Source organism: Triplophysa dalaica, chromosome 2, assembly GCF_015846415.1.
Source record: "Triplophysa dalaica isolate WHDGS20190420 chromosome 2, ASM1584641v1, whole genome shotgun sequence".
Classification (NCBI taxonomy): domain Eukaryota; kingdom Metazoa; phylum Chordata; class Actinopteri; order Cypriniformes; family Nemacheilidae; genus Triplophysa; species Triplophysa dalaica.
The window spans coordinates 1,381,387-1,395,929 of record NC_079543.1 but is presented as its reverse complement, the minus strand read 5'-3'; the positions used below and the strand labels follow the sequence as shown (position 1 = coordinate 1,395,929).

At 42.2% G+C, this 14,543-nt stretch overlaps 1 protein-coding gene across 1 annotated transcript; it reads left to right on the top strand.

Moving 5' to 3' along the window:
- Positions 1-9,154: 9,154 nt before the first annotated feature.
- LOC130437609 (zinc finger protein OZF-like) lies at positions 9,155-14,434 on the top strand. The gene is made up of 2 exons (XM_056769003.1): positions 9,155-9,791; positions 11,332-14,434. The coding sequence occupies exons 1-2, from the start codon at positions 9,245-9,247 to the stop codon at positions 12,123-12,125; spliced, it is 1,341 nt and encodes a 446-aa protein (XP_056624981.1). The 5' UTR covers positions 9,155-9,244; the 3' UTR covers positions 12,126-14,434.
- Positions 14,435-14,543: the final 109 nt, after the last annotated feature.

Below are 14,543 nucleotides of genomic sequence, written 5' to 3'. Positions count from 1 at the left end.
TACACCCTGCAGTTCAGACGAAGACCTCCCCGCTTCAGCGGTGTGGTTCCGTCGCTTACGTCAGCGCAAAATGCGCCTGTGTTGAGGCAGGAAATCGGCAGCCTGCTCGCGAAAGGAGCGATCGAGCGTGTCCCTCCGAACGAGCGAGAAAGCGGGTTTTACAGCCGGTACTTTGTAGTGCCCAAGAGAGATGGTGGTCTGCGTCCGATTCTGGACTTGAGACCCGTCAACCGAGCCCTTCACAAGCGAGCGTTCAGAATGACAACTCTAAAACAGATCCTGGCACAAGTGCGTCCCGGGGACTGGTTTGCATCCGTGGATCTGAAGGATGCGTACTTTCATGTTCAGATAGCCAAGCGCCACCGAAAGTTTCTGCGATTCGCTTTCGCGGGTTCAGCGTACCAATTTGCCGTACTCCCGTTCGGACTGGCATTAGCACCGCGCACATTCTCGAAGTGCGTGGACGCGGCGCTTTCCCCTCTCAGAGCGAGCGGTATGCGCATTCTGAATTATCTGGACGACTGGTTAATTTTAGCCCACTCACGGGAGGCGCTATCCGGTCATACGCAAATGCTGCTTCGTCACTTGACATCCCTGGGGCTACGCGTGAACATGCAGAAAAGCAAGCTCACTCCGAGTCAGTCAATAACGTATCTGGGGGTATGTTTCGACTCAGTGGAGATGCGCGCTCGCCTCTCTCAAGAGCGGACGGAGTCCATCTCTTCAGCTCTACATCTGCTCAGGCCGGGTCGGTCTGTTCCACTGAGGGAGTTTCAGAGGCTTTTGGGTCTCATGGCGTCAGCCTCGGCGGTCTGCCACCTGGGTCTTCTGCACATGCGACCGCTACAGTTTTGGCTGAAGGCTCGGGTTCCATGGAGAGCATGGTCCTCGGGTCGAGTGCGAGTCCCGGTTACACTCAGTTGCCTCAGTGCCCTGAGCCCATGGCGCGACCCAAGCATGTTCAGTCGGGGAGTTCCCCTGGGGCTGGTTACGAGACGCATAGTCGTTACGACGGATGCGTCGTCCTCGGGATGGGGTGCAGTGTGCGAGGGCATGCCGGCATCCGGCCTTTGGACACAGTCACAGAGAAAATGGCATATAAATTGCTTGGAGCTGATGGCGGTGTCTCTAGCTCTCCATACTTTCCAGTCAAGACTGGAGAAGAAACATGTCCTGATTCGCACCGACAACATGTCCGTGGTTTCGTACATAAATCGCCAGGGAGGAGTCCGCTCAGGAACTCTTTTCAAACAGGCTGCGAGTCTCCTACTGTGGGCAGATCGGCATCTACTCTCTGTCAGGGCAGCGCATATCCCCGGTCGTCTGAACTGCGGAGCGGACATGCTTTCGAGGGAGGGTCTTCCGCACGGAGAATGGAGGCTTCATCCAGACTCAGTGCGGTCAATTTGGGAGCGCTTTGGGACGGCGGAAGTGGATTTATTCGCGACGAGCGAGAACGCGCACTGCCCGCTGTATTTCTCGCTGACCCATTCCCCCATGGGGAACGACGCTCTGACGGTGCGATGGCCGAACGTTCGGCTTTACGCGTTTCCTCCGGTGAAGATTTTGCCCCTGGTGCTGTGCAAAATCAGAGAGGAGACGGCGACGGTGATCCTCGTCGCTCCGTTTTGGCCGAATCAACCGTGGTTTCCGGACCTAAGCGAATTGTTAACGGCACCGCCGTGGCGGATTCCCCTCAGGAGAGACCTGTTGTCCCAAGCGAACGGCACGATGTTTCACCCCAGCCCGCAGCTGTGGAGTCTTCATGCCTGGCCTCTTCGGGGGTTTTAAATGCACTTCCTCAGCGTGTACTTGACACTATTTCGGAGTGTCGAGCGCCTTCCACCAGGCGTTTATACGCTCTCAAATGGGGGGTGTTTGTTAAATGGTGCAGTAGTAACAATATCGACCCGATGTCCTGCCCCGTGTCTGATATTTTATGCTTCCTGCAGCACAGGCTGGACAGCGGCGGACTCCCGTCAACACTGAAGGTTTATGTGGCTGCTATCGCCTCGTTTCGTTCCCCGGTTGATGGGCAATCCATTGGAAGGCACATGCTGGTAGTCAGATTCCTCAGAGGAGCGAGGAGACTTTTTCCACCGCGATCCCCTTCGGTGCCGCCTTGGGACTTAGCGCTGGTGTTGAAGGCTCTCTCCTTTCCCCCATTCGAGCCTCTGGACGCGGCTTCCCTAAGAGAGCTCACTCTAAAAACCGTTCTCCTTCTTGCCCTTGCTTCGGCTAAGCGCATAGGGGATTTACAAGCGCTCTCAGTCGGCGCTGATTTCATTCGTTTTGGAACCGGCGACTGCAATGTCACTCTCCGGCCGAAATCGGGTTATGTGCCAAAGTCTATGTCTACCCCATTTAGAGCACAGGTCATTTCTTTGCCCGCTTTGTTTTCCGAGTCGTCAGACTCGCAGAATGCAAACGCTCCGAGAGCGGTCTGCCCGGTAAGGGTTTTGCGGGCTTACATTGATCGCACGGCCGGTTTTCGGCAGTCTGAACAGCTCTTCGTCTGCTATGGTGGGGGAACTAAAGGTCGGGCTGTATCAAAGCAGAGGCTCTCTCACTGGGTGGTGGACGCTATTACCTTAGCGTATGAGAGTCAGGGACAGAACTGCCCATTCGGTATCAGAGCTCATTCGACTAGGGCTATCGCCTCTTCGTGGGCTTGGTCTAGGGGCACATCTATTCAGGACATATGCTGTGCGGCTGGCTGGTCTTCGCAGAACACTTTCGCCAGGTTCTACAGATTGGACGTGTCCTCTTTGTCGTCTCAAGTCCTCTCGGTGAGTGCTGATGACTCTTTATCTTCTACTTTATAATCGCTTATGCTACACAGTGGTTGCCGCGTTGCTGTTTATGCTGTGCTTGGTGTACTTTTATATCTCTGTTATATCCGCCCGGGATACCGTGCTGGCTCTTACTGTTGTGGTGTCTGCCCTGTTTCAGCGCAGCCCGCTGCATTGGTTGGGTTTGGATATGCAAATTTGGCAGGAGCCCGATATAGCAGTTCATTGGCCGGTTCAGTGATTTAGCAGTTTATTGGCCGATTTAAGCCAATCAGCTGTTGACGCTTAGCGACCTCGTGAATGGTTAAAATAGTATGCTTCCCATGCTTGTGTGTTTTAACCCAGTTTTTCTGGCTGATTTTGCAAGCTCTCACGGCGGGATTGTACTACCGTTCCATATGCGGTCTCCGCAATGTCGAAGTGACCGCTCTCGAAAGGGAACGTCTCCGGTTACTTTCGTAACCTCGGTTCCCTGAGAAGCGGGAACGAGACATTGCGGAGAACGCCGTGTTCGCCGCTTATCACCGTGCAGGCGTTCTCTCGTAGATTCTGAGGATTGTCGTCACATGCACTGTATTTATACTGTCTGGATTCGTCAGTATTTGCATACGGTTGCATTCTTGCGACAATTGGCCAGTTTTTTTACTGGCGTTATCCTATAAGATTTCAGGAAAAGTGAAAAAGAGGAGGAGTTTCATATGCGGTCTCCGCAATGTCTCGTTCCCGCTTCTCAGGGAACCGAGGTTACGAAAGTAACCGGAGACGTTTTGCAGGTGCTTTTTTGTTACATTCAATAGGAAACGTGACATTTTCTTTCAGAATATTTCTTCTTGAAACTAAACTGCACCGCACTTTTATGTAACATAATGCATTTTTGTTTGTCCGTTTTATAGACTGACTTACAAATGACAGAAGATTCAGTATTTTGTGTTGGGAGCCAACAATACACATGTGTGCAGGTATGAATAATATTTAAACAAAAGAAGGGAGAACAGGAAACCAGTGAAGAGGAACCATTTTAAAAAACAATAGATTGTTGGTGAAGTTAAAGTAAACTTAAATAGTAAAAGTTTAGGATTCATGAGGTGAATACAGAAAAGGTGTCTTGTTATGTCTTCAAAGGTTTCGATATATATTTTTGTCAAAAATCTTATTTATATGTTTATGTGATGTTTTTTGTTACATTGTGTATATTTTGGGACGTTTTTAGAGAACAAAAAGGTTTTATTTACAAAGTCAAATGGAATCCAATAACTTGAAATCTTTTTATCTTAAAACTGCTCAGAATGCAGTTAATGCCTATAGAGTATTCTACATTTTCTCATTTATATATCCTTTGTTTATCTTATTTCTGTACTGTGTTTCTTCTGTTTTTACGGTTTGTTCAAAAATAAATTTTCGGTAAAGCTGCTTTACAAAAATAAATGAATCCCTCTGACACCCGATAGTCACTTGAAATGTAATTCGTGCTTTGTAGATGTGTACATGTTGTTCACTGGTTATCTATAATAAATCGATAGAATTTTGGTAACATTATGAAACTATCGTTATTATTTTCACCACCGCAGGAAGAAACAGAAACGTTTAGTCTTAAATCAAACTATTTATGAAACGAGCTCCATGTCTCCAGTGTTGAGTGTGATGTGTCTCCAGTCCAGCAGGAGTCGCTCTGCAGCTCTTCAGTCCGCCGATAAACCCACTAAAGAAAGAAAGAAAGACAAACATCAAGCGCTGCGTGTTTACATCACTTTTCTCTCTTTAGTGTTTTAAACACAGTGTTGTGCGTGTGTGTGTGTGTGTGTGTGTGTGTGTGTGTGTGTTTGTGTTAAGATGTTGACGATGACGTCACAGATGTGCGGTAAATCAGTGGGAACTGATCTGTCCATGCTGGATATTGATGATTTCATCACAGAAATCTGTCAGCTGAAGAAAGAGGTGAAGTTACTGGAGGAAAAGCTGAGGACAAGAGGAGATGAACTCAACACAGAGGTTTGGACACATTCAACATCATTTACCTCAATCACTCACACTGCTTTTATTCTGTCATTCATGTCAAACTAAATGAAAGTTATATATCACACATATATTCTCTATAAAGCTCCAGTGCTGATGATGTGTTGTGTGTTTGTCAGATTGTGGTAAAGGTCGAGTCAAACCCCACAGACGCTCAGGACACTGTGTGTGACAGTAATCACACCTTGAATCAGGATGAATCTACTGATCAAACCTCCACAGAGTCTCTGGATTCTGTCTGTAACGCTGGAGAACAGCAGATCCTGAACACCAGACCACTGAACATGTGTTCTGTCACACTGATGGACTGCAGGAAACTTATGGAGATGAGAAGACAAACCACAGTAAAGGAAGAACAGACTGATGAAGATGGGAATCATGATGTTGATAATAATTTTATTCCTTCAGGTATGTTTCATTTGTTGTCTATTCACAATATTTCATTCTCGTGTTTCTCATTCTCAGTACACTGATGTAGTTTCAGATGTGCTGGAGCTTCTTCTTAACACAGGTTGTGTTTGTTTCAGATGAGAGCGGTGATTCATGTGGTGATGGAGAAACGGCCTCTACATCAAAACAGCGACTGACAGCACAAACTCTTTCCTGCATCACCTGTGGAAAGACATTCAGTTCACAGAGACGTTTAGAGACACATGAGAGAAAACACACAGAACAGAAACTCTTCACCTGCACCAGATGTGACATCAGCTTTCCTACCTTACAAGAGAAGAAACTTCATTCACAAGAGCACAGAGACGAGAAACACTTTCACTGTCAGCAGTGTGGGAGAGCTTGTATCTCGTCTTCTAGTCTGAAGATTCACATGATGTCACACACTGGAGAAAAACCTTTCCACTGCAGTGAATGTGACAAATATTTCAGCTCCAAATCAAATCTTGTTGCTCATCAGAGAATTCACACGGGAGAAAAGACGTACAAGTGTCCACAGTGTGACAAGAGATTTTACCATTCATCTCATGTTAAGAAACACATGCGTGTCCACACCGATGAGAGACCGTATGGGTGTAGTGAATGTGGAAAAACCTTTAGGGATTCAGGTTCTTTAAAGTCCCACCAAAGAACTCATTCTGAGGAGAAACTCTATCAGTGTTCACACTGTGATAAATGTTTCCGTCATAAATCTCATCTGATAACTCATGAGAGAATTCACACTGGAGAAAAACCTTATCTCTGCTCTCACTGTGGAAAGAGCTTTACTTATCCACATCATTTCAAAGATCATCAGAGAGTTCACACAGGAGAGAAACCTTATCACTGCAGTGTTTGTGGGAAGAGCTTTAAGCGTCACAGCAATTTAGTGAATCATCTGAGAATTCATGGGGAAAGACTTTTCAAATGTTCTCAGTGTGACAAGACGTTTGCTCGACCAGATGTCCTGAGAACCCATGAGAGAGTTCACACTGGAGAGAAACCTTATCACTGCTCCATCTGTGGAGAGAGATTCACCCAGTTAGGAAATCTTCAGACTCACCAGAAGAAACATGCTGAAGAACAAACTGCACTGGAATCATCTTAGTATTTTTTAAATTGCATATGTAGTCAAGGATAATTGAAGCTTAGAATTTTAATAGTAAATTCCTTTGTGAAATAAATTGTTTGCAGTCTGTGGATTGAATCGTCAGTTTGAATGGGTCGTGTAGGATTTTAAGGCCGGTGCAGATTGCAGGACATGCGAAAAAGCTAAATAAAATATTTTTTATTTAATGCATATTTTTTTGACATTTTATTATCGTTTTTAATAATAGTTGCAGAGGCATCTGAAGCGACTATTATTAAAAACGATAATAAAATGTCTTAAAAACGAACACATGCCGGTGCCCATAGTAAATGTGTGGAGGAAAACAGCCAAGAGATTCAATGAAAGCTGGAACTTCCCCAATTGTATTGGGGCAATGGATGGAAATAGGGCTGCAACTAACGATTATCTTAATAATCGATAAATCTGTCGATTTTTTTTTTTTTTATTAATCGATGAATCGGATAAAAACAAAAACCAAGAAATGCATTCATTTCCAACCCTTAATTCAAAAACAGAACTCAATTCTTTAGAAACTGCACAAACATGTTGCTCCTTGAACATCCCTGAGCTGTTATAATACTAATAAAAATAAAAAAAATGGAATAACACAAAAAACATTCACATCTGCCAAATATATAGACTTTTTTTAAATAAAGTGCCACCTGAGCTGCCAGAACAATAAACAATTTATAAAAAATAAAGAACAATACAAATCAGAAAATTTAACAGGATTTGTTCGAATGTCAGAACTTTTTCTCTACACTACACTGCAGACACACACTCGCAGATGCACACGCTCACAAACTCTCACACTGACACACACACACACATTCTCTCTCAAGTTCACTTGAAGCTTATTCATTAAATTATTACCATCATTGTAGTAAGTGCAAGCTTCATTTATACACCACATTTAAACACAGCTTAAGATGACCGAGTGCTATAAAAGAACTTTAAAATTAAAAAGTACAACACACACAAATATATTTGTCAATAATAACCTATATGGGACAAAGCACAGAAAATACACTGCAGAAATTGCTTTTCTAACTTAGTAGTTCTGTCCTGTTGTCCGTCCAAATATCAAAAAAATCTTAAATCAAGATACATTTACTAGACACATGAAAAAGCATAAGAAATTATGTTTTCTGAAAAAACACCTCAAAATAAAGTTATTGTTTGCTTAAAACAAGCAAAATTATCTGCCAATGGGGTACGAAAAATAATCTTAATCTTAATGAGATATAAACTCAAACAGAAGTTTTAAGCATGACTTAATTTTCTCATGCCATTTTTCTTGTCTAGTAATCTTGATTTTGGATTTTTTTTAGATATTTGGACTGGAAACGAGAAATAAATTACCAAGTAAGAAAAGCTTTTTTGCAGTATAGCTATACATGACAACAGATTGATAAATGAATGGTTCAAAAAAGGCTAGTGCATAACAACTCATTTAGTAATCGATTTGAATTGGTTTATATCGATTCGTTGTTGCAGCTTGTTATTCAGGCCCCATCAAATTCCGGCTTCCTCTTTTTCAATTTTAAGGGTACATTTTATGTGGTTTTGCTGGCTGTAGTTGATGCAGATTATCGCTTTCTAGTGATTGACTTGAGCAGCTATGGGAGCAATAGCGACGGTGGCATTTTTGCAAATTCAGCAATCTGCAAAGCACTCAGAGGCGGAACTTTGAATTCTTCTCCACCAGCTGAACCTCCAGATGAAAGGTGAATCATGTCATTGCCACTAAAGCCATATCTCCTTCGTCCATACCCTGGACGACGTCCACCCAGGGACATACTACAGGTTATCACGAGCACACCACATATCCGAAAACTGCTTTGGCATCCTCAACAAACGTTTCAGGGTTTTTCAGCGGCGTTTACAAGCCTGTTCTATAGTTATGGATTCTGTTGTGAAGGCAGCTTGTATCTTGTGCTATTATCTGAGACTGTCTGATCACAACTCACGATATGACCTTCTCGAAGAAGACAGTAGTGATTGCACAGCCATAGAACCTCTATGTCATCTGCAGGGAAATCGCGCAACCACTGAGGCACATAACCTCAGAGACACATACAAACTGTATTTTAACTCACCTTCTGGGCAAGATGTTTGACATTATGACCAAGTGCACGATGGTCTGGGGGTTAATCAGTTACCAAATGGTTTTATGCATTTGCATTGTAGCTGTACTACTTAAACAGTTGTGATATATGTGTACACTTGCCTTGATGTTTGTTTACATGTGCCTTTACTTTCTACCTACAAGCAAAACTTGAAGAAACCTATTGTATTTGTTGACTTTTACTGGTACCCCAATATGTTTGTAATATCCCACGCTACAACATAACATGTGAATTCTATTCATATGAAAACATCTGCTGTGTAAAAATATCTGCTAAACAACATAGAAAGAGCAGATTTACATCCAATCAAATAATGTGTGGCCATATCCTTAAATGAGGTTATTAATAAATTCCACAGATATCCAATAGAAATGATTATTTACATTTTTGTTGAATGAAAAAGTTTAGAATCAAAATATGACTTTAATGACCTGACTTAAGTTAGCTAAAAAATGATTTAAGGGTTAAGTATAAAAATACAACAATTATATGTATTTTCAATTACTTAAGTGCGGGCGTCTTCACCTCACTATCACGTAAAGCCTTAAACGGGTCTAAAGCAATCTGAATGAAATCATTATTATAGTGTTGAGTGTGACGTGTCTCCAGTCCAGCAGGAGTCGCTCTGCAGCTCTTCAGTCCGCCGATAAACCCACTAAAGAAAGAAAGAAAGACAAACATCAAGCGCTGCGTGTTTACATCACTTTTCTCTCTTTGGTGTTTGTAAACTTTAGTGGGTGTTGTTAGTGTGTATTTTTTGTGTTTCATTGATGATAATGACGTCACAGGATGGCACGCGCTCCAGGCACACGCAGGACTCAGGGCTCAGCCTCACTTTACTCTGTTATACTGACACAAACCCCACAGACGCTCAGGACACTGTGTGTGACAGTAATCACACCTTGAATCAGGATGAATCTACTGATCAAACCTCCACAGAGTCTCTGGATTCTGTCTGTAACGCTGGAGAACAGCAGATCCTGAACACCAGACCACTGAACATGTGTTCTGTCACACTGATGGACTGCAGGAAACTGATGGAGATGGAAACACAAACCACAGTAAAGGAAGAACAGACTGATGAAGATGAGAATCATGATGATTTTGTTCCTTCAGTCAAACTGGAGAACATCAGGAAGCTGGAGATAAACACAGAACCCAAATCAGATGAAGAAAAGACTTGTGAAGACAGCGGGAACATGATAGACATAGAACCTACAGGAGAGGAACTTTACACAGAGGAAGATGACAATCATGATGATGATGATGATGATGATGATGATGGCGACTATGATGATTATGATTTTATTCCTCCAGGTATGTTTTTTTTGCCTTTTTACAATATTTCATGTCTCATGAAAGGTGTTTTTGTGGAAGCCTGTTTCCGCCAGGGTTGGGAATTTAATTTTATTGGTCATAGTGTTTATTTTGACTTAATAATTCATAATAATGAGAAGAATTCTAAAAAAAATGACCCTGATTAAGAAATTTGGCTGACGATTATTTGTCTATCAAATAATTGCTTTAATGGCGATTAGGGCAGAAACGATTAGTCGACATTGTCGATAATAAAAAATTGTCGACAAATATTCTTGTTGTCGAGTAGTCGTTTGATTACTTGACTTTATTTAAGGGCCTGCAATATCACAATTTGACCGCTACGGCACTGTAGCGCTAGAGTGTAATGCAACGTTTCCAAATGCTATCACAGTAGAAGGTCACACGGCGAGAATAATGGCGGAGTACTAACGAATGCGAACAAGTAAAGTGTGGGAAAGCTTTACCATATTAAAAACAAACAAATGCGGTTGTGTGCAATGCAACTTGCCTTTCACGGCAGCACAACCTGCATGCTGGAGCATTTAAAAAGGAAACATCCCGGAGCAGGAGAGAGGTGTTCTCCATCTGGAGCTCACTAATGTTGTGTTCAGACCAAACGCGAATGACGCGAGTGATTTACATGTTAAATCAATCCAAGACACGATAGACACACTTGCGGCGCGATTGAGGGGCCGAGAATGAGTTAATTTTTGTATTAATTTTTTAATACATTCGCGCCACGTTAACCAATCAGGAGCTTGCTCTAGTAGTGAGGTGATTATGATGTTGCGAGCGGAGACAGTAATCCCAAACAGCAATAGAGGACGAAATGTGAGTGAGGAGGAGGACAATCTGGCACGTTGTCAAAAACGATCTTTACACAATTTGAGCAATATATAAATGCGAGACTGGAGCCGCCTGGCAGAAGCCCCTCCCATGACGCGAATTTGTGTCTGCAGTAAAGTGAATTTGACGCACGAATGAAGCGAGTAAACTCAAAATGTTCAAGCGTCCAACTACGAACGAATAGCGCGATTCATTCAACTAACTAAGCGGTTAGTCTTTTTACGAGAGAATGCAATAATAATAGCAATGATAATAACAAAAATAATCATATAAGGACAGTAATGTTATCATTTGTTTTGCAATGTATAAATCTTTGATCGAGCTTAGGATATAATATAAGAGAGGGACGTTAAGTGATAGGAGTCTTATATCTTGCCTTTATTTTTAAATATTTCTTTCTGTTGTTTGCTCTTTTTCATTAAACTGAACTGTTGTAATAGAAATGCTGCTTAAGACTTCTGTCAAGAACTTGGTATGCATCATCACTGGAGTGACCTCACACAAGTTTGGGGACAGCTCCACCTTGTGGTCAAAATGTAAATGCTATTTTATTGTGCTTTTTATGCTTTTACATATCTGCTGTGCAGAAACAAATCTTCAGAAGTGTCCACATCTATTTCCGTTTGTGCCTTGTAGGGCTTGAGCCCATAATTGCTGCTTGCAGCTATATTTACCCTTGTGTTTGTTTCAGATGAGAGCGGTGATTCATGGTGTGATGGAGAAACAGCCTCTACATCCAAACAGCGACTGACATCACAAACTCTTCAAATGAAGACACAAAATGAAGAAAAGTCTTTCTACTGCAGTGAATGTGGCAATTATTTCCGCAGCAAAGGATATCTAGAAATTCATCAGAGAATTCACACTGGAGAAAAACCATACGCGTGTCCTCACTGTGAGAAGAGATTCAGTCAAAAACCTCATCTGACGAAACACGTGCGTTTACACACAGATGAGAGACCATTTGAGTGCAGTGAATGTGGAAAAACCCTTAAGAGTTCAGATGCTTTAAAGTCACACCAAAGATCACACTCTAATGAGAAACTCTATCAGTGTTCACACTGTGATAAACGCTTCCTTAAAAAATCTCATCAGGTATGTCACGAGAGAATTCACACTGGAGTGAAACCTTATCACTGCTCTCACTGTGGAAAGAGCTTTTCTGATCATAGTTCTTACAAACATCATGTGAGAACTCACACTGGAGAAAAACCTCATGAGTGCAGACTTTGTGGGAAGACTTTTAGTCGTCAAAACATTTTAACAAAACACCAGAGAATTCATACAGGTGAAAAACCTTATAAATGTTCTCAGTGTGACAAGACGTTTGCTCGACAAGATGTCCTGAAAATCCATGAGAGAGTTCACACTGGAGAGAAACCTTATCACTGCTCCATCTGTGGAAAGAGCTTCTCTAAGTTAGGAAATCTTCAGACTCACCAGAAGAAACATGCTGAAGAACAAACTGCACGGGAATCATCATAGTGGCATATTTTTTGTATTTTTTAATCAGCCGCTGTAATCAGGGATAATTGTACCCTATAAATTCAATAGTAAATTCCTTTGTGAAATGAATTGTTTGCAGTCTGTGGATTGAATCGTCAGTTTGAATGGGTCAGTTAGGATCTTAAGGCCGGTTCAGATAGCGGAGATGCGGGAAGCAGAACCAATACTCCACAAACCAAGTTTTCATATCAGCGACGAAACGAATGTTCGCTTTCTTCTATTTGATGCCAGCACGGTAAATAGTGCTGATGTGGAATACGGCAAAGCACTCTTTGAATCCTTCTCCACCAGCAGAACATCCCGGTGCTTCTGTATTATGAAAGGTGAATCATGTCATTGCAACTAAAGCCATATCTCCTTCATCCGTACTCTGGACGACGTCTACCCAGGGACATACTACAGGTCTATAATTTACCTTATTAGCAGATGCGGCTCCAGACACTTTTGATTGGGGGGGCAATGAGGGGTCCTGGTCATTTCAAGGGGGTCTCATGAAAACCAAAAAAAAAATACAGTGGACATGGCTAAAAACTGCATATTACTGCTACTAAACAAATAAAACCAGATCCATGCACACTGTGAAAAAAATGACGACAGGCAAAACAAAAAGCTGCGTCTTTTGACAGAATATTTAAGACACTGGTACTGTTTGAACCACGAGTAACTAAAACCCCTGGATGTTAGCTGCCCCTGCGATCCAAAAGAACGACACGGTTATGATTTTAATTTAGGCTGTCTTGGTTTCTTTTCTGGGCCATGGCTTAAATCCCCCGTTAAATCCTTTCCATTTCAAATAACGTATGTGCAACATTAAATGCAAAATGAAAATAAAAATTCAATTATATCAATTACTTTTTACTCCAATTCCTCGGTGTCCTCTATTTCTGATTCTAGGATCAAGCAGGGCTCGCCCTCCACTGCAACTGGTATATTTTCAGTCCTTTTTCTGTCTGCTGTCAATTTGTTTTTAGGTATGACGAAGCGATCCATTTTTAGCATAAAGATATAAAGTGCGATGCAGCACTTGCGGGCTCGCGGCAGCGCCTTGAACGCAACGACGCAAGGCGCAGCGGCAGCAACGTTCATGGGGTGTCGCAGTGATTCTTTTGTTTATATTTTTTTATATGTCGAATACATTATCAAATATTATTGTTCTGCGTAGTTTGAAGAGGACCATTGTTAAATCATTATCCCGGATATATATTTTAATATATATTAAATATTTTTAATCACAGAGGCGGTGGGGGGTCAAATGGGGGGTCAAGGCGTTTTTTGGGCGGGTCTTGAGGTCCCCCAAGACCCCCCTGGCGCTGCCGGTGCTTATTAGTAAGTTTATTGATTTTTTAATTAGCCTTGTTGTGCAAGCACTGTTGAGCTTGTGAAGAGGCAGCAGCTTTTGCCAGAGGGGAACTGGAATCCCCTGGTTGGGCCTGGGTTCTCTTGAGGGTTTTTTTTCTCGATTGGAGTTTTAGGTTCCTCGCCACCGTTTGCATATTTTTTTGCACTATTTGCCTGGCCGGGGGGCAGAATTTAGAAGTTAGACATAATTAGGATTGCATATAAGAATTTATAGTCTGGTTAATATTTGACCTGTGGTTCTCTCTCCTTTATCGCCAATGTGTGCTTTCACTGTGCGTGTGTGTGCGTGTGTGTTTTTTTGTGTGTGTGTGTGTGTTCGTCTATGTCAATGTGTGTAAGTATGTATTCATATTGTGTGTGTGGAGCATTTGTATATCTGTCTTTTGTGTTTTCACCTTTTTCTTGTTTTTACCTTTAGTTGTTTTACTTGTATTCAATGTGCCTTGTGTACAGCTGCTTTGTAACAATGAAAATTGTAAAAAGCGCTATATAAATAAAGTTGAGTTGAGTTATCCCGAGCACGCCACATATCTGAAAACTGCCATCCTCATCCAACGTTTTTTCAGCGGCGTTTACGAGCCTGTTCTATGGTTATGGATTCTGTTGTGAAAGCAGCTTGTATCTTGTACTATTATCTGAGACCGTCTGATCACAACTCACAATATGACCTTCTCGAAGAAGACAGTAGTGATTGCACAGCCATAGAACCTCTACGCAACCACTGAGGCACATAACCTCAAAGATATATACAAATTTTATCTCAACTCACCTTCTGGGATAGTTGATTGGCATTATGACCAAGTGCACAATGGTCTGGGGGTTGATCAGTTACCAAATGGTTTTATGCATTTGCATTGGAGCTGTACTACTTAGACAGTTGTGATATATGTGTACACTTGACTTGATGTTTGTTTACATGTGCCTTTACTTTCTACCTACAAGCAGAACTGCTTACTTATTGTATATAAATAAAAATAAAGAATTTTAAGAAACCTCATGTGTTTGATGACTTTTACCGCCAATATATTTGTAATATCC

Excerpts from the sequence above, each read along its gene's own strand:
- LOC130437609 (XM_056769003.1), top strand. The coding sequence starts at position 9,245 with ATGATAATGACGTCACAGGATGGCACGCGCTCCAGGCACACGCAGGAC. Across the intron at positions 9,792-11,331 it reads TTATGATTTTATTCCTCCAG|ATGAGAGCGGTGATTCATGG; the intron begins GTATGTTTTTTT and ends TGTTTGTTTCAG.